The sequence below is a fragment of the Physeter macrocephalus genome, chromosome 5, assembly GCF_002837175.3.
Source record: "Physeter macrocephalus isolate SW-GA chromosome 5, ASM283717v5, whole genome shotgun sequence".
Lineage (NCBI taxonomy): Eukaryota > Metazoa > Chordata > Mammalia > Artiodactyla > Physeteridae > Physeter > Physeter macrocephalus.
In genome coordinates this window covers 49,716,250-49,743,052 of record NC_041218.1, presented here as the reverse complement: position 1 = coordinate 49,743,052, position 26,803 = coordinate 49,716,250, and the positions used below count along the sequence as shown (strand labels likewise).

Here is a 26,803-nt window from a genome sequence, read left to right as displayed (position 1 = left end):
CTCTTCAATAAGTGGTGCTGAGAAAACTGGACAGCTACATATAAAAGAATGAAATTAGAACACTCCCTAACACCATACACAAAAATAAACTCAAAATGGATTAAAGACCTAAATGTAAGGCCAGACACTATAAAACTCTCAGAGGAAAACATAGGCAGAACACACTATGACATAAATCACAGCAAGATCCTTTTTGACACACCGCCTACAGAAATGGAAATAAAAACAAAAATAAACAAATGGGACCTAATGAAACTTAAAAGCTTTTGCACAGCAAAGAAAACCATAAGCAAGACCAAAAGACACCCCTCAGAATGGGAGAAAATATTTGCAAATGAAGCATCTGAGAAAGGATTAATCTCCAAAATTTACAAGCAGCTCATGCAGCTTAATAACAAAAAAACAAACAACCCAATCCAGAATTGTGCAGTTCTTTTAAGAATTATATAGTCATTGACTCAGTGTTGGAAGGAAGGAAGTGGAATTCAGAAAGTATGAGAGTATTTTATATCCTGCTAGGAGGAGAGTGAGTAGTGTCCTGGTGGTTAAGAGCTTGAACTTCAGGTTCAGATTCTGACTTTGCCATTTACTAGTTTCTTAATTTGTAAGATGAGGGTAATATTTATTCCCAAACGAACAGTGAACTGTATCTGTTACTGCTATTCCCAGTGCCACTTGAATCAGGTATCTATAATTCTGACATTAGCAGTTTTGCATGTCAGCCATCAGAAATAAATGGTACACTTAGCATGTCTTTTGACCACCTGGTCCAGGTAGAGCCTGTTAACTTAGGGAGATGTTTTTCAAGAAAGATGTAGCTCTGGATAGTATTGATATTTCTTTCAAGATCACCATATGGACAGGGACAAAGAATGCAAGGTATGACTTGTACCAGTTGTATCTTTTGGGAAAAACTTCAAATAGGCTCTTTTTCAGGAGATGATAGAAGGACTGGGGGATATGGAATGAGGGACAGAACATTTTAGAGTCAAGATCACTGTCCCTAATACGTTGTGTCCCCTTGGGTATTAATGAATGGTAACGTTTAATGAACACTAATGTGCTAGGCACTGTGCCAGGTGCCAGTAATGTGCCGTATCTCATTTAATACACATATAAGCCTTTATCTCCATTTTAAAGAGGAGGGAACAGAAATAACTTGTCTGAAGTTGTTTAGCTAGTAAGTGATCTTTTTTGGCAGTCTGACCTTACTTCCTATGCTCTTAATCACTGCAGTATACTGTGTGCAAAAACTACCATTTATGGAGTGCCCATCATGGGTCAGGCCCTCTGCCAAGTGCTGCTTTTATGTTCATCATCTAATGTAATCCTTCTAACAATCCTGAGAGGAAAAAAACTGAGCCTTAGGTCAGGAAAATCACTTACATCATGGTTTCCTCAAGCTTCTCATCTGTAAAGAGATGAATAGTGTCTTTCAAATGTTTTTGGCCATGACACACAGAAAGAAATAAAAATAATATGATTCTGTGATTTGACCCAGCAAAGTTGCATGCAGATACACCTGAAACAAATTTTCATGAAGCAGTACTTAAACTTCACGCCCTCTGATGCTTTCTAATTAAAAAATAAATGTGGTTATGAACCACTAAATTGATATAATGTTACCACTTACTACTGGGTTGTGACTGACAGTTTGAAAACACTCCTTTAGAGACTAAAAATTACTAAGATTCTTCTAGTTTCAATATTCTGGACTCTCTAATCCTAAGTCGATCAGAATTATAGAACATGTGTATAATCAATCCTTGTGGATGATGCATAATTTCTTGTAGTATACCGACAAATGGATATCTAGTACCTGTTTTAAATATATCTAATATTAAGTATTTACCACAGTACAGTTCATCTGGAAAATAAAGACTGAGATATGTAATGTATATATTCATGTTGTAAGGTGGAAATGTTTTAGAGATTGGTGGGACATAGGTGGTCTTTTTGTATATATAAACACCTTAGGAATAAAGGTAAAAATAAATTTTTACAAAATTTACCATTGCCTGCAGGCAAGACTTAACTAAAGATGACAGACTAATGAAGTTTAATTAGTGGATTTAAGGAGGAGGGGGAAATCTAACTAAAAAAAAAAAAAAACACAATTAAATTCGAGGCATAAAATAAATTTTAAAAACTTATGTTTAGTGAAATCAAATTTTAAGTGAAACATGTTTTTATATTGGATCATATGTGTACTAAGGTTTTCCTTGAGAAATTGGATATCAAATTGCATTTTAATACGTAGAAGCTCTGCTGTTATAGATTTTTATAGCATTAGGTTATAGCTTAATAAAAAATTATAATAAAAATTTGACGTGATTGTTAAAATGCTCAGGATTTGTAAACATTAATGCACGCTTTAACTTTAGGATGCAGTGAAAAACAATATGCTATATCACTCATATTAAACCACTTACTTATAATATCCATGTTTTTGTTGTTTTCCTTTAGGTTGGATGGAGTACTGCTCGTGATTATTACACGTTTTTATGGTCCCCTGTGCCTGAACATTATGTAGAAGGATCAACAGTCAATTGTGTGTTAGCATTTCAAGGTGAGAACTGAAAAGCAGAACTAGATGAAATTAGATGTTTTATTGTCATTAAAAATGTTGTACCCCATTGTAATGATCTACTTAAGCATGTCTAGTGACTAAAGTTGAATTAATTAGTATCTTTCTTTATCAAAAGTCATAAGAATGTAAATAAATATCTAGTGTAGGTCACATGGTATTTTATGTAGAGAAAGGTTTTTTCCCTATTGTCTTTCATTGAAGAGAAGTCTTTTGATGATCTTTTTTTCAAATGAGAAAATAATGCTGTTACTGATATTAGATAATATAACAAATTAGAGGTGAGAAAAATATTCCATATGAAAATCACAAAGATGATTAACAGGATTAATAGAGTAGAAATTCTATAGGGAAAGTTGCCTATAAAATCGATGTGAGTAATATAAAATTCATTTTTGTCTTAGCATTATATACAGATTTTTAAAAATTCTCTTATTTAATGGAGGAGATAGATATATCTGGTATTGCCCCTCTCCCCACATTCTGCCTTCACAAAGGTGGTGGCTAGAGCTTCAGCATCCCTCCTGTGGCCATGAGGGGAAGGCGTAGACAAGCACATATATGTCTGTCCTGACATGTCTGAGCCACTGAATCAAGGCCAGCAGGCAACTGCCTCCAGATTGCTTGTTATATGAAAAAAAATACACCCTGTTGCATTAAAACAAAACACAAAAATTTTATTTAGAAATCTATAACAGAATTTGCTGTAGAGTGATTTTTGTAGTAAAATTGTACTGACTTTGGATTGTATTAAAGCAAATTCTTAGTCTTGTTTATACCATGGACTGTTTTTGGTCTGGGGAAGCTAATGGACTCTGTCTCAGTATAATATTTTAATATACATGAAATGCCCAGAATTGCAAAGGAAGCCAATTATACTCCATTGTATGGATGTAACACAGCTTATTCATCCATTCGTCTGTTAAAGAATATTTTGGTTGCTTCCAAGTTTTGGCAGTTGTGAATAAAGCTGTAAAGCTGGTATAAACATTCATGCACAGGTTTTTGTGTGGATGTAAGTTTTCAACTCATTTGGGTAAACATCAAGGAGTATGATTGCTGTATTATATGGTAGGAATACGTTTAGTTTCATAAGAAACCACCAAACTCTTTTTTCCGAAGTGGCAAAACCATTTTGCATTCCCACCAGCAATGAATGAGAGTTCTTGTTGGACTGCATCTTTACCAGCATTCGGCGGTGTCAGTGTTTTGGATTTTGGTGGTTTATGTCTTTAAAAAAAACTTTTTATTATGAGGTTTGTATATGTTTGGTGTGAACGTCAGTTGGGAATGTGATCACGTGGAGCTTGCATATATAAAAAAAAGTTTCCGGGGCTTCCTTGGTGGCGCAGTGGTTGAGAGTCTGCCTGCCGATGCAGGGGACACGGGTTTGTGCTCCGGTCCGGGAAGATCCCACATGCCGTGGAGCGGCTAGGCCTGTGAGCCATGGCCGCTGAGCCTGCACGTCCGGAGCCTGTGCTCCGCAATGGGAGGGGCCACAACAGTGAGAGGCCTGTGTACCGCAAAAAAAAAAAAAAAAAAAAAAGTTTCCTTATGTACTGTGACAAGAAGCACATATTCAGAGAATAAAATTTGTACTGTAATATAGACAAAGATTTAGGTCCTCATAGATGTTTTATAGATTAAGAAAGTTATAAATTATATATGTAGTTTATCTTTTAATTCATAGCCTTTTTTTAGATAATCAAATTCAAGTGTGTATATTGGAACTGATTTTGTTATTAAGATATTTGTTCTTAAAAGTTGTGGCTTTCTTTCCAGTCATTCTTTTTTTTAATCTACTTCGCGGGCTTCTCATTGCAGTGGCTTCTCTAGTTGTGGCTCGCAGGCTCTAGAGCGCAGGCTCAGTAGTTGTGGCACACGGGCTTAGTTGCTCTGCGGCATGTGACATCTTCCCAGACCAGGGATCGAACCCGTGTCCCCTGCATTGGCAGGCGGATTCTTAACCACTGCGCCACCAGGGAAGCCCTCCAGTCATTTTTAATGTGATTAGTTTTCTTATGATAAATAAGAAACTTACAGAATTTGTTATAGTGACTAATGAATTTGCTTATTTATGACAGCAGAAAGTTTAAAAGCAGTTAGAAAAAAAGGAGAAAAGAATCTAGTTTATTTCTGTTCATATTGTAAAAGCATTTTCATGGCAGCTAAGTTTTACATGTTTTTGAAAAGTCATCATAATTTTTACTTTGAAATTCAGAAATAAAATCTTCTGCCTGCCTAGAACTTGTTTGTTATATAAGAAACTCAGGATAGAGTCATGAAAAACTTAGTCATAGAGAATTAGAGCCAGAAGGAATTTTAAGCATGATCCAAACAATTTTGCTCATTTTGGGCAGTAGTCATGAGAATCCTGCAATGCAATACTCAGAACTAATAAAGTGTACATAAATGTAACTGTTTTCCTAAATGGACCCTTATTTGTTTACTCTAATTTGATTGCTAATGTTACAGGCTATAAAATTTGACTTGGAGTTTGGTTTTTACTTTTTCCTGTTTTATTTTCAGATTTACTGATCTGAGGAGAGCTATTTCTAGGTAGCTTTAAATTTCAGTTCTGAATAACTGTATCTTGTATCTCAAATGGTATTTGAACCATAATTTTTAGTGAATTATTTTTGTGAGATTTTAAAACAATCAGACCTCGAATATCTAATTTGTAGAATTTCTAATGCCATGATACCAGAGCTGATTAGTCAAACTATATTTTTCTTTTCTATTTAAACTTTAAAAGTAAGTGTAGCGGCCTTTGCAAAGTTACTCAGCCACGGATTAATAAATTTAGTAGTAGATAGTAGGAGGATGGGGTTTTTAAAAACTTCAAAAATTTATTGCTAGATGTACCTTTAATTACTTTTTTTTTTTTTTTGGTCTGTGCCTCGAGGCTTGCAGGATCTTAGTTCCCCAACCAGGGATCAAACCTGTGCCCCCCTGCAGTGGAAGCACAGAGTCCTAACCACTGGAAAGGACCGACAGGGAATTCACTGTATTACTTTTTTTTTAAAAAACTTTGTATTTTGAAATAATTTTAGATGTAAAGTTGCAAAAATAGTATACAGAATTTTCATCTACCCTTCACCCAGCTTCCCTTAATGTTAACATGTGGCATAACGACAGTACATTTATTTAAAAAACCAGGAATTTAACATTGGTACAACACTGTTGACTAAAGTACAAACTTTATTCAGATTTCACTAGTGTTTCCTGTAGTGTTCTTTTTTCTGTTCCTGGATCCAGTCCATAATCCCACATTGCATTTAGTTGTCGTATCATCATAGTCTTCTCCAGTCTGTGATTGCTCCTCATTCTGTCCTTGTCTTTCATAACCTTTACATTTACGAAGAGTACTGTTCAGTTTTGTTTTGTTCTGGTAGCATGTTCCTCCTTTTGAGTTTTTCAGACAGCTTCTCATGATTAGATTGAGGCTATACATTTTCAGGAAGACTATCGTAGAAGTGATGATGTATTCTTTTCAGTGCATTGTATCAGAGAGTACTTGATGTCTGATTGTCTTCTTACTAGTAATATTAGCCTTTTAAAAAATTTTATTTAATTATTTATTTATTTTTGGCTGCGTTGGGTCTTTGTTGCTGTGTGTGGGCTTACTCTTCGTTGCAGTGCGCAGGATTCTCATTGCCGTGGCTTCTCTTGTTGCGGAGCACGGGCTGTAGGCGCGCAGGCTTCAGTGGTTGTGGCACGTGGGCTCAGTAGTTGTGGCTCGCGGGCTCTAGAGCTCAGGCTCAATAGTTGTGGCACACGGGCTTAGTTGCTCTGTGGCATGTGGGATTTTCCCAGGCCAGGGCTCGAACCCGTGTCCCTTGCATTGGCAGGCGGCTTCTTAACCACTGCGCCACCAGGGAAGCCCATAATATTAGTCTTGATCACTGGTTAAGGTGGTGTCTGCTGGGTTTCTCCACTGTAAAGTTAGTATTTTTCCCTTTGTAATTTAACAGTATTATGGGGAACAATTTTGAGATACCTTGTTTCTCCTCAAACTTTCATCCACTAATTTTAGTATCCATCAGTGGATCTCGCCTACAATAATTATTGTTGTTTTTGCCTGATGATGCTTTTCTATTCTCATTTCTTGGACATTATTAATTGCAATTATTATGTTAGGAAGAATCATCCTTTTCTCATTCATGCATGTATATTTTCTTCTGTGGAATAAAGTCTAATGCTATCATTTTTTTGTTGCTCAAATTGTTTTAGCTTTCTTTGGCTATTGGGAGGTCTGTCAAGGGGGCTTCTGTGTTTTTTGACTCCCCCACCCCCTTCTTTTTTGACAACTTCTTTCTTATTTTTAAGCACCACAGGATGTTTCAGGCTTATATTTTCTCTGCACCCTCCCCTCTGTGGACAAAGTTCAGCTATTTTTTAAAGAATGAAGTCAAGTGAAGTCAATGTCATAATAATGAGGCTAAAAATGTCAAGATATGAAGGAATAATAGGCATAGTGAATGCACATTTCTGGGTAGATATTAATATCCAAGATAAGGGGAATATATTCACCTTTGTATGTTCGTTTCACAATCATTGAATGCTTCCTTTTTTCAGGTCATTCTGGGGGAATTCCAGAATTTTTGTGTTTATTAATAATCTGCCCTCAGTATTTCTGAGTTCTGGGTGTAGGCTGTAAAGCATGTGTATAATGGTAATGCAAAGTACATGGTGGAGGATTTTTTTTTTTTAATGTAAAAAATACCATGGGAGCTTTGGAGAGGATTAATTTTGAGCTAGGATTTGGAGAGGATTAATTTTGAGCTAGGATAATCCAGCAAAATTTAAAAGAGGGTAACAGTTGAGCTGAAGAGAGAAGGAACAAATATTGAAAACATATTATTTGTCAGATAGTGGGCTAGATGATATAACTACATAATCCATGGTACTTTGGAACTTTGAGATAGATGGCTTCAAATTTCTTTTACAGATAAGAAATTTGGGCTCGGGGAGGTTAAGTAAATAATAATTAGTGGTAGAGCTGGAATTCCAGAATAAATCTGTGTGGTTCCAAAGCTTATTTTTGTTCTGCATCAGTAGACCTCATCCTCTTTCTGCCCTTACACAGTGCACATGTGTGGTGTATTCCTTTTGTTAATATCTCTCTTTTGCATTTTATTAATGTCATATTTGAGGGAACATTTCTTTAAATGATGTATTCCAACCCCTGGTCCTCCTAGGCTTTTATGCTGGTTCTTCCATTGCTCTGCCTTCAGCCTCTTTCTTATTGAAAACTGCATACTTGACTTTCCCAAATGAATTGGTTTTACCCTAGTGAAGATACAGGGAAAGAATATTCTGAGAGTATAAGCTTAGACCTAAGATAAGAAAAATATGGGCATATTTAGGGAAGAAAGAAGAGTCTGGTTTTGATGGATAATTTGTGAAAGATAGGAAAGACATATCCTGAGTGCTTAGAAACAGGGTCAGAAATGAGAGGATATGGCAAGATTTGTTAAATTCAAATAATTTTATAGCAGAAAATTTAATACTTTTTTTGTTTGTTAACTTCATCTTAGGATATTACCTTCCAAATGATGATGGAGAATTTTATCAGTTCTGTTATGTTACCCATAAGGGTGAAATTCGTGGAGCAAGTACACCTTTTCAGTTTCGAGCTTCTTCTCCAGTTGAAGAGTTGCTTACTATGGAAGATGAAGGAAATTCTGACATGTTGGTGGTGACCACAAAAGCTGGCCTTCTTGAGGTTGGTACCAACAGTGAGGTGGTGATTCATAAATTTATATTATGAACTGGATTATTTTGTTATGAACTGTGACTTAAAAATAGTGAATGTTTTAAAAAAGACAAATCAGTCAGATAAATTACAAACAGAGCTCATGTTGGTTGGCATTTTAAGAATTTTTAGGTTATGCAGGAGTATAACCTGAAAATCAAATGCTTTTTAACTAAAATAATAGTGTTGTTTTTGAAATACTTAAAAAAAATTTTCTGTCACAATTATGTTACTGATTTCACTGTGGCAGGGACTATCCCTAGGCTTATCAGTATTTTGTGCATAGTATATCTGCAGTAAGTAATTATTGAGAGAATTTAGACCTAAAACTTCCTAATGTTCCCTCACCCTAACCTTTCTTCTTTAGGGATGGCCTAATCTGTTGATTGTAGAATAGTACAGATTTGGGGGTGAAGCTGATGGAAAAGCAGTATAAAGCAGTAAGTCTAACTGTAATTGGATGTGAACTTCATTTCACTATACCACAGCATGTTCTATCTCACGTGTGGCAGTGAATCAGTGAAGCATCCCAGTCTCGTAATTTAGGTTCAGCATTTTTAGAATGATTTCTTTTCCTGTTTATCTGATCAAATGAATAAGCTGGATTAACCATAATTTTTTTTAAAAAAAGGTGAAAAAGCTTCTCACTGTTTTTCACTGAATATTTTGGAGTCATTGCACTTGCATCAAAAGAAATTTTCTGTGTAGATGGTCTAATAATGCCATATGTCTTAATTTTTAGTACTTAGTGAAGGAAAAAAATAAAACAGCATTCCTATTTCAAGATATTTCTCAATGTCTTTACCCTAAACCTAAAAAATTAGAATGTTATATTTGAGTTTCTGTGAAAAAGATCTTCTTTAATTGGTTCAGTATACATTTTTGGTTATTTTACATTCCTATTTAGTCTATGGCAAATCATTGCTTATTCTTTATACTCAGATGGATGTTTTTTATATGTAAATATTTTATGCCTTTGATTTTATTTATCTTAAAAAACAGACTACAGAAAAAAGACAAGAGGTTATAGATATTAGACAGTCGAACTAAGAAGTTTAGAAGGAACCCGTAACTTACTGTGAATTTTTCTGTATCTTTCCTTCCCCCTTCCAGAAATTCCTCTCTTATCTTAAATAAAGAAATGTAACTTTTATAGGGTGACTAAAACATTTTGTGGTGACAACCGCCTGATGATCAAGGTTTTTAGCCTGGTATTTGAATGCTAGTCAAAGATGCTGAAATAAGCCTAGATCTTACGAAGAATGCAGTGACTGTTTATATTGCAGTTTTTTGAATACTTGTTAGACCACCCTGATTTCAGGACCTCCAACAGAAAAACAACAGGCATTTTGGCATCCACCTATCTTTTGTGCTCCAAGTAAATTGGGACATTGCACAATTTAGTTCTCTTCTTCCTACTCATAAAATGTATGCTGTCTCTTAGGTGAATGTTTCTGAGATAAGGTATTTATATTCTGATCAATTTTTTGACAAGTCTTTTAAATTTCCACATTTATCAAAATCTTTAATGATTTTACTAAAAACACACCAAATTAGTACAAGTGTGAGTTTACTACAAGTGTGAGACATTATCTAGGGTACTGTTGTCATTAAGAATGATTGAGCCACAATCCTTCAGTTTGTGAACCTTGGTTGGATCATAGATTTTTAAAAAGTAGATATTTTGGGGGTAGTGTAGGATATTTTAACTGCGGACTACCCATTGGGTGTTATAAAATTATTGTTAATTTTCTTAACTATGATCATGGTAGTGGTTAAATATAAGACTGTACTTGTTAGGAGATGCTTGGCCTGTGCACTTAGGGGTGAAGGGCCTGCAATTATGTTTCAGATGCTTTAGCAAGAAAAAAAAAAAAGAAAGAAAAAGAAATAAAAGTTAGGTATATAGAAGGAGATTAAATATGGCAAAATATTAATAATTATTGAATTTAGGTGATGGGTGTATGGGTGTTCATGGTAAAATTTTAACCTTTTTGTATTCTCGAAAGATATCAGAATACAAAACTAGGGGCAGGAATTAGACTTGTATACACTTTTATATAATTTTAATTCCTTTTAAAAATTTCTACTTAAGATTCAGTGAACTCTAAAGTATGTGTCAGTTAAATGAATCACTGGGAAAAAATGGTTCTTTTATAATGTTTCTGTTGTACTGTGTCAAGGTATATCTTTATTTTTAAGCGGCCAGAAAGTTTAGAGCCATAAATCATTTTTTAAAAAATAGGTAAGGTAAAAAGAAATTCAGTGAATAAGTAAACTTTCCTCTTTTGAGGGCATTTACTCCTGTCATTTTCATTTAGTCTGATGGAAGAGATAGACGGGTCATTTAAAAATTTTACAATTCTTTAACTTTCATAAGAGCCATTTTAGAGTTTAATTAGAGTTTGATTCCGTGACCCTGGAAAAGTGACTTGGGGTGTACTGGGGGAAAACATTTTATTTTAGCTAAATGTATGATGCCTCCTTTGTTAAGTTTTCCCTCTGAGTCTCCATTCTTCTTCCCTTGTTAGAATCAGACTTCTTGCTGTAAGAGAAATATTAACCATTTTATTTACTATTTTAGGTTCCTTAATTTGGTAATTTTTAGAATACTGGAGTTTAGATTTTCCTGAACTAAGTAACTGTTAGTGTTCATGTAAGAGTCAATTATATTGTTAATATGTTACAGTGTGCATTTTTGTCTTAAAATTTGCATTTACTTATAAAGTTTCTTTTAATTTAGCTAAATAGAGGCCATTTTATACATATAGAAACTTATTCCTTAGTACCTTATTTAAAGAACCAAAACTTTTCACAGTAATCCCATAGATGAAGGCCTTATGTAACACACAAGGAAGTTCTTAATAGATTCAAAGATTTCCCATAGATTTGCATTCAAGAAGAGGTACACGTTTGTCTCCTTGATTATTACCCAAAATAAGAACAGCCCAGAATTAAGTCACTTACGAAACTTAATATGCCTCATTTTTTTTTTTTTTTTTGTGGTATGCGGGCCTCCCTCTGCTGCGGCCTCCCCCGTTGCGGAGCACAGGCTCCGGACGCGCAGGCCCAGCGGCCATGGCTCACGGGCCCAGCCGCTCCGCGGCATGTGGGATCCTCCCGGACCGGGGCGCGAACCCGGCTCCCCTGCATCGGCAGGCGGACGCGCAACCACTGCGCCACCAGGGAAGCCCTATGCCTCATTTTTAGTACTGATTTGAAAAGTGATTAGCAGGCAACTTCATAATAAAATTCATTGCTTTTATACCTTCTTGTAATGTTTTTTTCTTTGCCCAACCAAAAAATGGTTTAAATTTATGATTCATGAATTTTTCTAACTGAAGACTAAAAGAGTCTGATTGACATGAAGTAGATAGTATGTAAAAGTTCTTTCTGCAAATTTCTTCACTATTTTTTTGAAATGGAAAACTGAATTAGTAATGTATTGTAAGATTATAAAAAAACAATTTGAGTTTTCTGTTTTATAGTTAAAAATTGAGAAAACCATGAAAGAAAAAGAAGAACTGTTAGAGTTAATTGCTGTTCTGGAAAAAGAAACAACACAACTTCGAGAACAAGTTGGAAGAATGGAAAGAGAGCTTAACCATGAGAAAGAAAGATGTGACCAACTGCAAGCAGAGCAGAAGGTTAGCTGTGTCTTATGTAACTGATTGGAGTTATAGTATATTGTCTGAAACCCACTTTTTTCAGGAACTGAACCAGTTAAAATGAGTGAAGACCACATGTTGAAAAAAGTAGCATTTAGGTAGATGTTTGTATGAGAATAGGTTCTGACCTATTCTGTCATATTCTGTCAACCTTCTGTCATAGCCTCTTTTACGTTGTAAATGGTTAAAATACTTTTAGATTTTTGGTATCAGGCTTGTGACATTGTCCCCGACAACTGTTTCTAGATGATTTACATCTAATTGTAGAATACTTGATTGATCTTGGGGAGAGAGGGGTTAGAAATACAATTAGGAATGATAAACACTGAATAAAGGGAAGAATAGAATAAAGTAGTTAAAATTACTTTTCTAAAAAGCAGAATTTAGTGAAATAAGATGTAATATTAGAATTCTGAAATCCTTGATGTGAGAAATGCAGTAAATTATACTAAAAACTACCTAATTAAAAATTGGCACAATTTCTTAATCTAAGAAAAAAAGAAGTATAAGTGTAAAACAGTGTGGCTTGATTAGAGATACAAATGGATTTAAGTCAGTAACCAAAAACAATGGAAAAAAATAATCACCTCATTTATTTAATATTTTCATAAGAAAATTTGTTAGTTTTGACAAACTTGCACAGATTATGATTATACCTATCACCGCCACACATATGTTGTAACTAGTTGGATATGCTAATGTCCATTGACAGGATTGATCTATTGTTCCCTAAGGATGGGGTCTGTTCCATTCTTTTGTGAAGCAAGACTAGAACAGTTGCTTAATAATTGTTAATTGAACCATTAGTACAGTGATTATCAATAGGTTTTATACTCCAGTGAAGTGGTTGTATATTGCATACCTGAGCAGAGATTATATACAGATAGGACTCAAACTGAAAATATTTCTTTAGCCTTATTCTGTTTGTTTGAGGATTGCTTATTTGAGTTAGAGGGGAAACATAACATATAGCAATGTATACAGTTGTGAATCTCCTTATAAACATCTGTAAAGTCTTCTGTCCTTATTACCATTAGCCTTTTTAGTTTAAGATACAGTTATTCCCCCAATTTTACTCTTGGGGAATACTTGCAAGTCCTGCAGTAGGAGTATCCTACAGTAGGAGTAAGATACTCTATTTGGTTAAGGAACCACTTTTTTTTTTTTTTTTTTTTTTTGGTGACCGTGGGGCACCACGGGGATGTGGGATCTTAGTTCCCCAACCAGGGATTGAATCAGTGCCCCCTGCAGTAGAAGCACAGAGTCTTAACCACTGGACCACCAGGGAAGTCCAAGGAAACACTTTTTTTTTTTTTTTTTTTTTTGTGGTACGCGGGCCTCTCACTGTTGTGGCCTCTCCCGTTGCAGAGCACAGGCTCTGCACGCGCAGGCTCAGTGGCCATGGCTCATGGGCCCAGCTGCTCCGTGGCATGTGGGATCTTCCCAGACCGGGGCACGAACCCGTGTCCCCTGCACCGGCAGGCGGATTCTCAACCACTGCGCCACCAGGGAAGCCCCAAGGAACCACTTTTTAAATTTGAACTTTTTAAGCAGGTTACCAAATATTATATTATAAATGTTATGATAAAATCTCATTGTATGTGCCTAGCTTGACTATTAGGACATTTAGCTAAATTTTTAATTCAATTGTTATAACTCCTTTGCTATCCTTTGTATAATTCTTACCCTTCTCTTTTCTATTCTTCACGCATTTCTCTCAATGTTTGTACCTGGATTTGATAGTTTTCCACAGTGGCCCATTACAGCATGAACTTAGCCCATGAGATCAAGAATACCCTGAAATATGGCCTTTAAGGTTAGACTCTGATCGCCTTGAAATCCAAGGGAAGAAAGGATGATTTGCGAGAGTAGGAATGGCAGAATGAGAGGCCTTCAATTGCGTGAAATACTGATGCACATTAGGCCATTTCTCTGGTTCAGTCGAGTGTTAGCTGAGATTTAAACAGTCTCAGGTTCTCTCTGCTGTCCAGGTGACAAGGGGTTAAGCACTACAGACAAGACTAAAGATTATTCTGACAGACTTAGGTTGAGAAAGTGGTAGATTGAGGTCAAGGGATTAATGAAGCAAAATCTGTAGGAGATTGTGGCTGTGGTACCCAGAAGAGATCTTTGGAAGTTTTTATGGCAACTCATAAATCTTGATGACAGTCACTAATCTTGAAAGGCATTTCTTCCTTGCTGCTATCCTTCCATTGGAATATACTCTCTGGGAAGATGAAGTATGTGGAAGTGATTTTTAAAAATATGTTATACTGTAGAAAATGATGATAAAAGGACCTAGAATGGTATTGGTTACGTAATAGATGCTCACTAACTTTAAGTAGCTATTATTGTTGTATTAATTTTCATAGTGATAGACCAGAGAATCATCAAGGAAGAACTAAAATATGAAGAGTGTCATCCAAGAGGAATAGAAATTGACAGCATTTTCCCCAGATTTTAAAAGTATTGATAATATTTGTATCATGTTATATACAAACAATTATGAGTTATATTTTGGCAACTGCTTATTTCTGGGGATAAAATAACATGCTTGCCAGGAGAGAGAGTTCTTCTTTGTTACTAGTCGTGGGGCTTCTAGTTTTTTATGAATTTGCTTTTTACTTCCAAAATTATAGTCTCCATCTTAATCAGGGAGGCCTGCTGGGCAGTTAGAACAGCTCAGGAACTTTCAAACCTGGGTTAGTTGCGTGGCTTATTAAATCTGTGACATTTCTTGGCATCTGTTTAAAATCTGTTCCATGGTATGAATTCTAAAAAACAATCTTCATATAATAGTCCTAAAGGGCTTCTCTTTGAGGTATGAGTATATACCCTCTGAATATCTGAAGGACTGTTATTAAGATATTTACAATTCATTTAAAATTTTATGATAGTATACTAGGAATGATCTGTAGAGAACTTCAGTTTCTTCATGGTAGAAGAAATACATTGCATTTTCATTGTTTTATAAAATATGATTAACTTATTACCCATTCAATACTTGACAAATACTAAAACAGTTAAATGTTTATAATAATTAAATGTTTATAAATAAAATCTTCTATCTTTTGTAAACATTGACTTTTCTCATTGTAAAATACCACTAGAGGGAACACTCATTTTGTAAATTAAAAGAATTGGACAAGTTGAGATTATCAAAACCAGTTGGTGTAAGTGATGCGTTTAATTATATTTAACGTTGGCTCCTTGAAGGTATAAGGTAGGATTACAAAGTAGATTAAAACTGAAACCAAATAATATTTATAAATTGAGAGCTATAATTTATATATTGTATTTCCCCTAGATTATTTTAATGTGATGTGTTCCATTATTCATGTATACTCTAAATTTAAAAAGTAACAATTTTCATTAAGGATAATTTTTACATTCATTTTTAGTTCAACTTCAAAGAAGTGGATTTTTCTCTCCTGTAAAAGGCTGATTAATAAGAGTAACTCATATAATACTTAATGTAAGCCAGGTGCTATTCTGAGTGTTTTTATGTCTGTTAACTCTCTTTATACTATGAAGTGTAGGTTACTTAACCTGCCTACAACTGAACAGTTTATATAAGTGGTACAGGCAGGCAGTCTGGCTCCAGCCAGTGCTCTTAATCACACTGTATACTATACCAGTGTTCTTAATGACACACTATACCTACTGCTGAGGGCATATCTAATTGATCTTTTTTTTAAAAACAGCTTTGTTGAGATGTAATTTACATACCCCCAAAGTTCATCACTTTAAACTATAAAATTCAGTGGTTTTTATTATATTTATAGAATTGTGCAACCATTACCATAACCTAGTTTTAGAACCCCCAAAAGAAATCTTTTTTATTTTTTTCTGAGCACTTAGAACTATTTTATTTACAACACTGAAAATAACACACCTACCTGTGTCCTGAACAAAGAAATGAGTGGAAATTTCTCTAGTGTTTTAAGAGGCAGGTTCCACTCAGAATTCAGCACCTGCTAGGGCTGGCACTTCCGCAGCCCCACAGGACAGCAGTGGCCAGCAGGGACCTCAGCGTGGGGGACCCCTGATCCTTGGGGCCCAAGGAGGGGATCCACCTTCCATTCACACTGTGGCACTTCGGTCAGAAGAGGCCCTTGCTCAGGGGCTGAAACCTGGCCCCTTTGTGCCTGCTCAGCTCCTTGAGAACCTGCTTCTCCTTCTGGTACCGCTTCTGCCAGTCGGCCTCCGTGCTGTGTGTGAAGCCCAGCAGGTGACAGGGCCCGTGGGTCCACCTTCCATTCACACTGTGGCACTTCGGTCAGAAGAGGCCCTTGCTCAGGGGCTGAAACCTGGCCCCTTTGTGCCTGCTCAGCTCCTTGAGAACCTGCTTCTCCTTCTGGTACCGCTTCTGCCAGTCGGCCTCCGTGCTGTGTGTGAAGCCCAGCAGGTGACAGAGCCCGTGGGTGGCAGTCACAGTCAGGATGTCATAGTAATCTTCATTTTCTTTGCAGTGCTGGAAGATATACTCCACTCCCAGGAAAATGTCTCCTAAATTATAGTCATCTGGAAAATCAGGCTGGGGAATTTTGCCTGCTTTCAGATCCTCGTGAAATGGAAAGGAAAGCATATCTGTTGGGGTATTTTTGTCTCTGTAGATTCTATTAATCGGCTGAATCTTTCTGTTGTCGACACAGACAACCCCCAGGTCGAACCTCTGCACCCACAGGGCTCTCCGCACTGCCTGCACCTTCTCGCGGAGCCGCGCCCGCCTCAGGGGCACCGCCCGCTGCAGGTTCCTCAGCACCAAGCTCATCACCGTCGAAGCCCTGCCCCAAAAGAAATCCTGTACCTATTTGTCATCACTCTTTATTTCCCACAAGTCCCAGGCAACCACTAATCTAAGTTTCCGTCTGTATGGATTTGCATGTTTTGGACATTGCATACAAATGGAATAATATGTGGCCTTTTGTGACTAGCTTCTTTCACTTATAATGTTTTCAAGCTTCACCCGTTTTATAGTATGTGTCAGCAGTTCGTTCTTTTTAATGTCACATAATATCCCATTGTATTAGTCTTTTTTTTAACCCCCAACTTTACATTTATTAGACTTAACGTAAAAATTAGCAGGTTGTATGTATATTCCGTGTGTTCTTGTTTTTGTTTTGGAGTGCTACATATATATTTGAAATTAGAAGATTGAAAACTAGATATATATTTGAAATTACAAGATTGAAAATTGAATGGTATTGAATCTTGTTTTCCAAGTAGGACTAAAATGGGCTGTGATCCTGTTTTCTAGTTAGTTTAGTTTATAATTTTTTGGTGCCTAAACTATGAATTGAGTTTTTTTGGTAAAATAAATTATATTCTTAACTTGAATATTGGTAACTTAAGATGTACTTCAAGATATTTTAAAACCAGTTTCTTTTGTGGGGTACTAAGTCAACTATTACTTAAACAATATGAGGAGCATGTTATGAACTATTGTATATATTCATATTGTTTTGGTTCTTAAGTTTCACAAACTAGGTAGGGTACCTTGAGACATTACCAGGCATTTGGGAGTTATCATAGGTATAGGAGTGAGAGAACATGAAAGATCTCTCATTATGATGGTGGCTCTGGCTAGTGTGGACCTCTTCAACTATCTTTGTATTTTTGGCTTTCTTTATCCTTGTGTTGGATACCTGGTTTTGGACAGAGGTAGTTTAAGGCGTTTAAACTGCTTAATGTATGGATTGCCCCGGTTGCTTATGTGTATGTGTGTGTGTGTGTGTGTGTGTGTGTGTATATATATATATATATATATATATATAAAATGTGTAGAATTGCTAAAAAAAACAATTTTGAAGTTAGGATATCATTGAATTTCTAATTCTCTTGTACCATTTTTTAATTGAGAAGACACAAAGGCTTAATTTTAATGCATAATTTAATGTATTTAGCAATACGTTTTTTTAAAGCCAGTTACTTTCATTTTGTACCTGATTTGTTAAGTAATAGTTTCAGAAATTCATAATATTTTGTTTCTAAAATATATTTATATACTTTGAACTAGCTCATAATCTTGTATAGACTAATACAGAGATGTAACATGAAGCATTGTTTTCTAATATCTTTATTGGAGTATAATTGCTTTACAATGTTGTTAGTTTCTGCTGTATAACAAAGTGAATCAGCTATACATATACATATATCCCCATATCCCCTCCCTCTTGCATCTCCCTCCCACCCTCCCTATCCCACCCCTCTAGGTGGTCACAAAGCACCGAGCTGATCTCCCTGTGCTATGCGGCTGCTTCCCACTAGCTATCTGTTTCACATTTGGTAGTGTATATATGTCAGTGCTACTCTCTCACTTCATCCCAGCTTACCCTTCCTCCTCCCTGTGTCCTCAAGTCCATTCTCTACGTTTGCGTCTTTATTCCTGTCCTGCCCCTAGGTACATGAAGCATTTTTTATAGTTTGTTTCACAAGACTTGTAGCATTGAGTATTTTTCATTCAGTTTCAGGTATAATTGACAAAATTATAAGATAATTTAAAGTGTACATAATGATGATTTGAATATGTATAAAAGAAAGGATTAGGCTTCCCTGGTGGTGCAGTGGTTGAGAGTCCGCCTGCCGATGCAAGGGACACGGGTTCGTGTCCCGGTCCGGGAAGATCCCACATGCCGCGGAGCGGCTAGGCCCGTGCGCCATGGCTGCTGAGCCTGCGCGTCCGGAGCCTGTGCTCTGCAACGGGAAAAGGCCACAACAGTGAGAGGCCCGCGTACCGCAAAAAAAAAAAAAAAAAAAAGGAAAGGATTGTGAAAGGAATCCTTGTGAAAGGATTCTTCCCATCTAATTACTTAACACATCTTCAACTACATATTTATCTTTTTTTTTTTTTTTTTTGGCTGCACCGCGTGCTTATGGGATGTTAGTTCCCAGACCAGGGATCGAACCCGTGCCCCCTGCAGTGGAAGCACGGAGTCCTAACCACTGGGCTGCCAGGGAATTCCCCTATTTATCCTGTGTGTGTGTGTGTGTGTGTGTGTGTGTGTGTGTGTGAGAGAGAGAGAGAGAGAACATTTAAGTTCTCAGCAAATTTCAACTATACAAGTACAGTGTTGTTAACTGTAGTCACAATGTTATACATTAGATCCTCAGACTTTATTCATCTTATAGCTAAAACTTTGTCCCCTTTTATCAACCTCCCCGCCCCCCACCCCTCAGCCCCTGGCACCCACTTTTGTATTCTTTTTCTATGAGTTTGACTGTTTAGATTCTTCATATAAGTAGATACCATGCAGTATTTGTCTGGCGTATTTCACTTAGCATAATGCTCTCAAGGTCCATCCATGTTTTTGCAAATGGCAGGATTTTCTTCTTTCTCATGACTGAATAGTATTCCATTGTATTTATGTACCACATTTTCTGTATCCACTAACCCACTGATATACATTTAGGTTGTTTTTTTTATCTTGATTGTTGTAAATATGCTGCAGTGAACATGAGAGTGCAGATAAGTCTCTTCCATATCCTGTTTTCATTTCCTTTGGGTACATACCCAGAAGTGAGATTGCTGAATCATATGGTATAGTTTTAGTTCCGTATTGTCTTCCATGGTGCCTGTACCAGTTTACATTTCCACCAACAGTGCACAAGGGTTCCCTTTTCTCCAAATCTTCACCAGTATTTTGTTATCCCTTGTCTTTTTTTTTTTTTTTTAATTTTATTTATTTATTTTTGGTTGCACTGGGTCTTTGTTGCTGCTCGCGGGCTTTCTCTAGTTGCTTCAAATGGGAGCTACTCTTCTTTGCGGTGCACATGCTTCTCATTGCAGTGGCTTCTCTTGTTGAGGAGCACAGGCTTCAGTAGTCGTGGCACGCAGGCTTGGTTGCTCCACGGTTTTGGGATCTACCCGGAGCAGGGCTCGTACCCGTGTCCCCTGCATTGGCAGGCGGATTCTTAACCACTGCGCCTCCAGAAAAGTCCTATCCCTTGGCTTTTTGATGACAGCCATTCTGATAGGTGTGAGCTGATATGCATTGTGGCTTTGATTTGCATTTCCCTGATTTTGAGCACCTTTTCATGTACCTTGAGCACCTTTTCATGTGCCTGTTGGCCATTCGTATGTTGTCTTTGGAAGAAAATATCTTTTCAGTTCCTCTGCCAATTTTTAAATTGGATTGTGGGGTTTTTATTGACGGGGGCGGCTGTTGAGTTGTGTAATTCTTTAAATATAATTTTGGATATTAACCTGTTATCAGATATTTGATTTGCAAATATTTTCTCCAGTTTCAGAGGTTGCTTTTTCACTTTGTTGGTGGTTTCCTTTGCTGTGCGGAACCTTTTTTAGTTTGATGTAGTGCTGCTTGTTTATTTTTGCTTTTGGTATCAAATCCAAAAATTCATTGCCAAGACCAAGGTCAAGGAGCTTATTACCCCGTGTTCTCTCCTAGGAGTTTTATGGTTTCAAGTCTTAAATTTAAGTCGTTTATTCATTTGAGTTGATTTTTTAAATTTTTAAAAATTATTTATTTATTTTTGGCTGCGTTGGGTCTTTGTTGCTGCGCTCGGGCTTTCTCTAGCTGCGCGAGCGGGGGCTACTCTTTGCTGTGGTGCGCGGGCTTCTCGTCGTGGTGGCTTCTCTTGTTGCGGAGCACGGGCTCTAGGTGCGCAGGCTTCAGTGGTTGTGGCACACGGGCTCAGTAGTTGTGGCTTGCAAGCTCTAGAGCGCAGGCGCAGTAGTTGTGGCGCACGGGCTCAGTTGCTCCGCGGCATGTGGGATCTTCTCGGATCAGGGCTCGAACCCGTGTCCCCTGCATTGGCAGGCAGATTCTTAACCACTGCACCACCAGGGAAGCCCCGTTTGAGTTGATTTTTCTGTACGGTTTAAGATGGTGGTCCAGTTTCATTCTTTTGCACGTGGCTGTCCAGCTTTCCCAGGACAATTTGTTGAAGAGAGTACCCTTTTCCTATTGTATATTCTTGGTTCCTTTGTTGTATTGATAGATTGATTGAACACATATACATGGGTTTATTGCTGGGTCTCTTTTCTGTTCCATTGATCTAGTGTAACGTAAATCATTCAATTTTAATTAAAAAAGCAACTTAATATAAGTAAAATTATACCATCCTAAATTTTTTCTTCTTATTTAGAAACGTATGTGAAACCCAACATTAAAAATTATTTGTCTGTGGAATGTATACATGTTCAGGAAATAATTTAGACATTTATAGATATATTTGTAGCCTTTCTTCCCTCTCCTTTTTCTACTCCAACCAAAAAAAATTAATCCTTTTGATCTGGAATTTTCTTGTAAAGCTAGAATTTTTTTTAACCATTTATTTATTTATATTTAATTTTTATTTTATATTGGAGTATAGTTGATTTACAATGTTGTGTTATTTCAGGTGTATAGAAAAGTGATTCAGTTGTACATATATATATATATATATTCTTTTTCAGATTCTTATCCCATATAGGTTATTACAGAATATTGAGTAGAGTTCCCTGTGCTCTTCAGTAGGTCCTTGTTGATTATCTATTTTATATATAGTAGTGTGTATATGTTAATCCCAAACTCCTAATTTATCCTTCCTCCCAACATTTCCCCTTTGGTAACCATAAGTTGTTTTTGTTTTTTTAAAATTTTTATTTATTTATTTATTTTTTACTGTGTTGGGGCTTCATTGCTGCACGTGGACCTTTTCTAGTTGTGGCAAGCAGGGGCTACTCTTTGTTGTGGTGCGTGGGCTTCCCTTGCAGTGGCTTCTCTTGTTGTGGAGCATGGGCTGTAGGTGCGTGGGCTTCAGTAGTTGTGGTGCGTGGGCTCAGTAGTTGTGGCTCGCAGGCTCTAGAGCACAGGCTCAGTAGCTGTGGCGTGCGGGCTCAGTAGTTGTGGTGTGCAGGCTCAGTAGTTGTGGCGCACAGGCTTAGTTGCTCCATGGCATGTGGGATCTTCCCAGACCAGGGCTCGAACCCATGTCCCCTGTATTGGCAGGCGTATTCTTAACCGCTGCACCACCAGGGATGTCCCCATAAGTTTGTTTCTGAAGTCTGTGAGTCTGTTTCTGTTTTGTAAATAAGTCAATTTGTATCATTTTTTTAGATTCCACATATAAGTGATATTATATAATGTTTTTCTTTTTCTGACTTCACTTAGTATGATAATCTCTAAGTCTGTCTATGTTGCTGCAAATGGCATTATTTCATTCTTTTTTATTCTAGGTCCATCCATGTTGCAGCAAATGGCATTATTTCATTCTATTTTGTGGCTAGGTAGTATTCCATTGTGTATATATACCACATCTTTTTCCATTAATCTGTTAACATATATTTAGGTTGCTTCCATTTCTTGGCTATTGTAAATAGTGCTGCTATGAACACTGAGTTGCATGTATCTTTTTGAATTAGAGTTTTCTCCAGATATATGCCCTGGAATGGGATTGCTGGATCATATGGTAGTTCTATTTTTAGTTTTTTAAGGAACCCCCATACTGTTCTCCATAGTGGCTGTACGAGTTTACATTTCCACCACCAGTGTAGGAGGGTTCCCTTTTCTCCACACCCTCTCCAGCATTTATTATTTGTAGACTTTTTGATGATGGCCATTCTGACTGATGTGAGGTGATACCTCACTGTAGTTTTGATTTGCATTTCTCTAATAATTAGTGATGTTGAGCATCTTTTCATGTGCTTTTTGGCCATCCGTATGTCTTTGGAGAAATGTCTATTTAGATCTTCTGCCTTTTTTTTGGCTGTGCAGCTTGGCTTGTAGGATCTTACTTCCCTGAACAGTGATGGAACCTGGGCCCTTGGCAGTGAAAGCATGGACTCCTAACCACTGGACCACCAGGGAATTCCCTGCCCAGTTTTTTTGTTGTTGTTGTTGTTGTTTTTTGTTGTTGTTTTTTTTGGTACACGGGCCTCTCACTGTTGTGGCCTCTCCCGCTGTGGGGCACAGTCTCCAGCCACGCAGGCCCAGCGGCCATGGCTCACGGGCCCAGCCGCTCCGCGGCACGTGGGATCCTCCTGGACCGGGGCACGAACCCGTGTCCCCTGCATCGGCAGGCGGACTCCCAACCACTGCACCACCAGGGAAGCCCCCTGCCCAGTTTTTGATTTGGTTGTTTTTTTTTTTTGATACTGAGCTGCATGAGCTGTTTGTATATTTTGGAGATTAATCCCTTGTTGGTTGCATCATTTGCAAATATTTTTTCCCATTCTATGGGTTGCCGTTTTGTGTGTGTGTGTGCTGGGTCTTCATTGCAGTGTGCGGGCTTCTCTAGTCTCTAGTTATGGTGTGCAAGTGTCTCTAGTTATGGCGTGCGGGCTTAGTGGCCCCATGGCGTGTGGGATTTTAGTTCCCCGACCAGGGATTTAACCCGCGTCCCCTGAATTGGAAGGTGGATTCTTAACCACTGGACCACCAGGGAAGTCCCGTCTTTTCGTTTTGTTTATGGTTTCACAAAGGTAGAATTTAAGTGTATTTGCTCATAGCAGACTTTTGATAGTAGAAGTGGCTCTTATTACATTTTATTGTATTTAAACTTTGCTCTCTTTGAATATGGACAATATTCTCCATGGAAATTTTCTTTTTTTTCTTTTTTAAAAATTTATTTATTTTCACTGAGCCGGGTCTTAGTTGTGGCATGCAGGCTCTTAGTTGAAGCATGCATGCGGGCTCTAGTTCCCCAACCAGGGATCACACCCAGGCCCCCTGCATTGGGAACACGGAGTTTTACCCACTGGACCACAAGCTAAGTCCCTTCATGGAAATGTTCATAGTGCATGTTCTTGCTGTTGTTGTTTGAATAAAAGTATAAGGTTTTCTTAAGGTAAATTTGAAGTTTATTACTGAAGAGGTTATATGAATACTTGTTTAAATTCAGAGATCTAAAGTACTGCAAATCGAAATATGCTAAAGTAAGTTATGGTTTCTATCAGGTTAGTTTACAAATAAAAAACAAACAAAAACTGTAACTGAGGGACTTCTCAGGTGGCGCAGTGGGTTTAGACTTGGAGCTCCCAATGCAGGGGGCCTGGGTTCGATCCCTGTTCCGGGAACTAGGTCCCACATGTGTGCTGCAAGTAAGAGTTCGCATGCCACAACTAAGGAGCTGGTGAGCTGCAACTAAGGAGCCCACCTGCTGCAACTAAGACGCGATGCAACCAAATAAATAAATAAATATATATTAAAAAAAACTAACTGAAACTTAAACAGGTTGTTTTCATGGGAGCAATGTTAATGAAACAGTTAATTCCCTAGTTATTATTATTTATTTTGCCTTTTAGCACATTATTTTAATGCCATGAAGATAGCTTATTATAGTACATTGTTGTCAGTTATATTTTTGTTTGGTGTATTTCTAGGAACCAGAGAATATATATTTATATTTTCTGTAACTATCTGCATAGCTTGCTATTATAGTTGATTTCAAGAAGCACAGTGTTTGAGAAAAGCCAGATTACCTCAACTGAGTAAGATTTATTTTAAAATCTATTAGCAATTTCCATAAATGACATAATCCTTTTGCCAGTGATTTGCCATTTAGAGTATTCAGGTACTAATTTACTAAATTTTATTGCTGTATATGTTTGAATCCAGAATATCATCATACTTTTTTCTAGATAATTGTCAGTGATATTGTATCTGGTTTCTTTACATGTATTCATTTGTAGTCAGAGTTAATTTTGTCTTTATTTAACATAGGAATAAATGTGTTGTTAAGATATTTTTAGTGCATGTTTAGCCACATAGATGATTCACAGTCTTTTTATCTGGTTGTTCATATTTGAGGGTTATGACTTGGGGGAATTGGTAATAGTGGGTCATGGTGATGTGATCCTTCAATTTAGGAGGAGGGGGCGAAGTCTGCTGCATGAATCTGAAATGCCCAAATCTCTTAATCTCCTTTTGCCCCCACTTTTGTTACTGTTCTTATCTTGGTGCACAGTGTAGCTGACTTACTCATCTCTAAGTTTTTCTCTGTTATAATATTAGAATTATGGTGCCCTTTTGACATAGCTTGCAAATACTGACCAAATGAATATTCCAAATTTCAACTGTTTTTCAAAGACTGTGTTGTAGATTTTACTGTTTTAAAAATGTTATTATTATTTTTTTAAAGAAAACATGGTTCTTAGTTATTTGTATGTACAGTAAGGGCTTTGATGTCATTTTCATGCTAAGGAAAACTTAGACACATTGAAGATGCTTATCCTTCACTCAGACGTGAGTGCTACAGGCCTGAAGAATAATAAGGTATTTTCATGCCTTTTGCAGTGGGCTTGGATGCTGAGAAGCTATTGGTTGCTTTTATAGGTACCAAGAAAAAATTCCGAGACTCTCAAGTATAGTTAGAATTAATTTGTGACTCACTATAGAGTTAACAGACTCATAGATAAAGCAGTTAGTTTATGTTTTGTGTTTAGTTGCTTATGAATCTTTTCTAGTTATTCTCCTATACATTTACTTTAGAATGCTGTTTACCCACTATAGAACTTCATTAATTGCAGAATCAGAAGCTAGTTTTTGCCTCTGGGCAATCTAATCTTTTTCCTAGGAAGGAATACCTGGATTAAATCTATAGCCTGTTCAGAGTACCAAGAGAGCATTTGGTAAAAAGAAAAAGAAAAAAAAAAAAAAGTAAAAAACTATTTAGAAACCTCTCTGACTGTCCTTATAAATCAGCAAGACAAATACTGCAAATGTGTCAAATATTAAAGGATCATTGGATAGTGACAACGATTATGGCAGAGGGAGTAAATATCACCCGCTTTCTCTGGTGTTGTGTAGAATTGAAATCAGAAAAGCATTTAGTTTTGCATAACAGTCTTTGGTTTATGTTGCAAATTCAGTAAGGCAGACAGTTGTTTTGAGCAAAAATAAAACCAATAGAATGTATCTGACCTCTATTGTGATAAGCTTCTTAATGAATTATGTTGTTCTTAGATGCAGTTTAGTAATTTTCATATTCTAGCAAGATATTTAAAGTGATATTCTACCTATAAGTAAAAAATTTGGCTGTTACTTTATGAAAAAGTGGCTTATAAATACTTTGTAACATTTGATACATTTAAATTGGCAGAATGGTGATTTTCTTTAGTTTTCGTTGCTGGGTTGATGGGTGGTACTTTTTTTTTGGCTGTGCCACAGGGCATGCAGGAGGATCCTAGTTCCCTGGCCAGGGATTGAACCCGTGCCCCCTGCAGTGGAAGCGCGGAGTCTTTTTTTATTTATTTATTTGTTTATTTATTTACTTATTTATTTATGGCTGCATTGGGTCTTCGTTGCTGCACGCTGGCTTTCTCTAGTTGCAGCAAGCGGGGGCTACTCTTCATCGCGGTGTGCAGACTTCTCATTGTAGTGGCTTCTCTTCTTGCGGAGTACGGGCTCTAGAGCGCAGGCTCAGTAGTTGAGGCGAACGGGCTTAGTTGCTCCATGGCATGTGGGATCTTCCCAGACCAGGGCTCGAACCTGTGTCCTCTGCATTGGCAGGGGGATTCTTAACGACCGCGCCACAAGGGAAGGCGGAAGCGCGGAGTCTTAACCACTGGACTGCCAGGGAAGTCCCAGGTGGTACTTGCATTAGTGGGAAATTTTAAAATTATTTTTTTTAACAAACACAATTTGTCTTAATTTATCAGTTCTTTTGATGTATAGTTTCCCATAACTATGTGGAAACCTCCAAATGCACTGTTATATTTGGTTCTCATAATTTTATAAATGAGGCAGAAAAGGCCTTTTTATCTCCATTTTACAAATTATAAAACAGGCTTAGGGAGAGGCTTGATCAAATTCTCATAAGTTACTGAATTGTCTTAATTGATGTGAT

The 26,803-nt window shown here is 37.1% G+C and overlaps 2 protein-coding genes across 2 annotated transcripts in view; one reads left to right on the top strand and one right to left on the bottom strand.

Annotated features, from left to right (window-relative positions):
• Window positions 1-26,803, top strand: part of TAX1BP1 (Tax1 binding protein 1) — a 96,019-nt gene that overhangs the window by 19,117 nt on the left and 50,099 nt on the right. Inside the window, exons 3-5 of the mRNA XM_007129553.4 lie at window positions 2,467-2,569; window positions 8,128-8,315; window positions 11,834-11,992. Coding sequence (XP_007129615.2) covers window positions 2,467-2,569; window positions 8,128-8,315; window positions 11,834-11,992 — 450 coding nt within the window. The remainder of the gene's footprint in view (window positions 1-2,466; window positions 2,570-8,127; window positions 8,316-11,833; window positions 11,993-26,803) is intronic.
• On the bottom strand, window positions 16,279-16,941 carry LOC102983255 (endoribonuclease YbeY-like). The gene has a single exon (XM_055084950.1). The coding sequence runs from the start codon at window positions 16,785-16,787 to the stop codon at window positions 16,293-16,295; it is 495 nt and encodes a 164-aa protein (XP_054940925.1). The 5' UTR covers window positions 16,788-16,941; the 3' UTR covers window positions 16,279-16,292.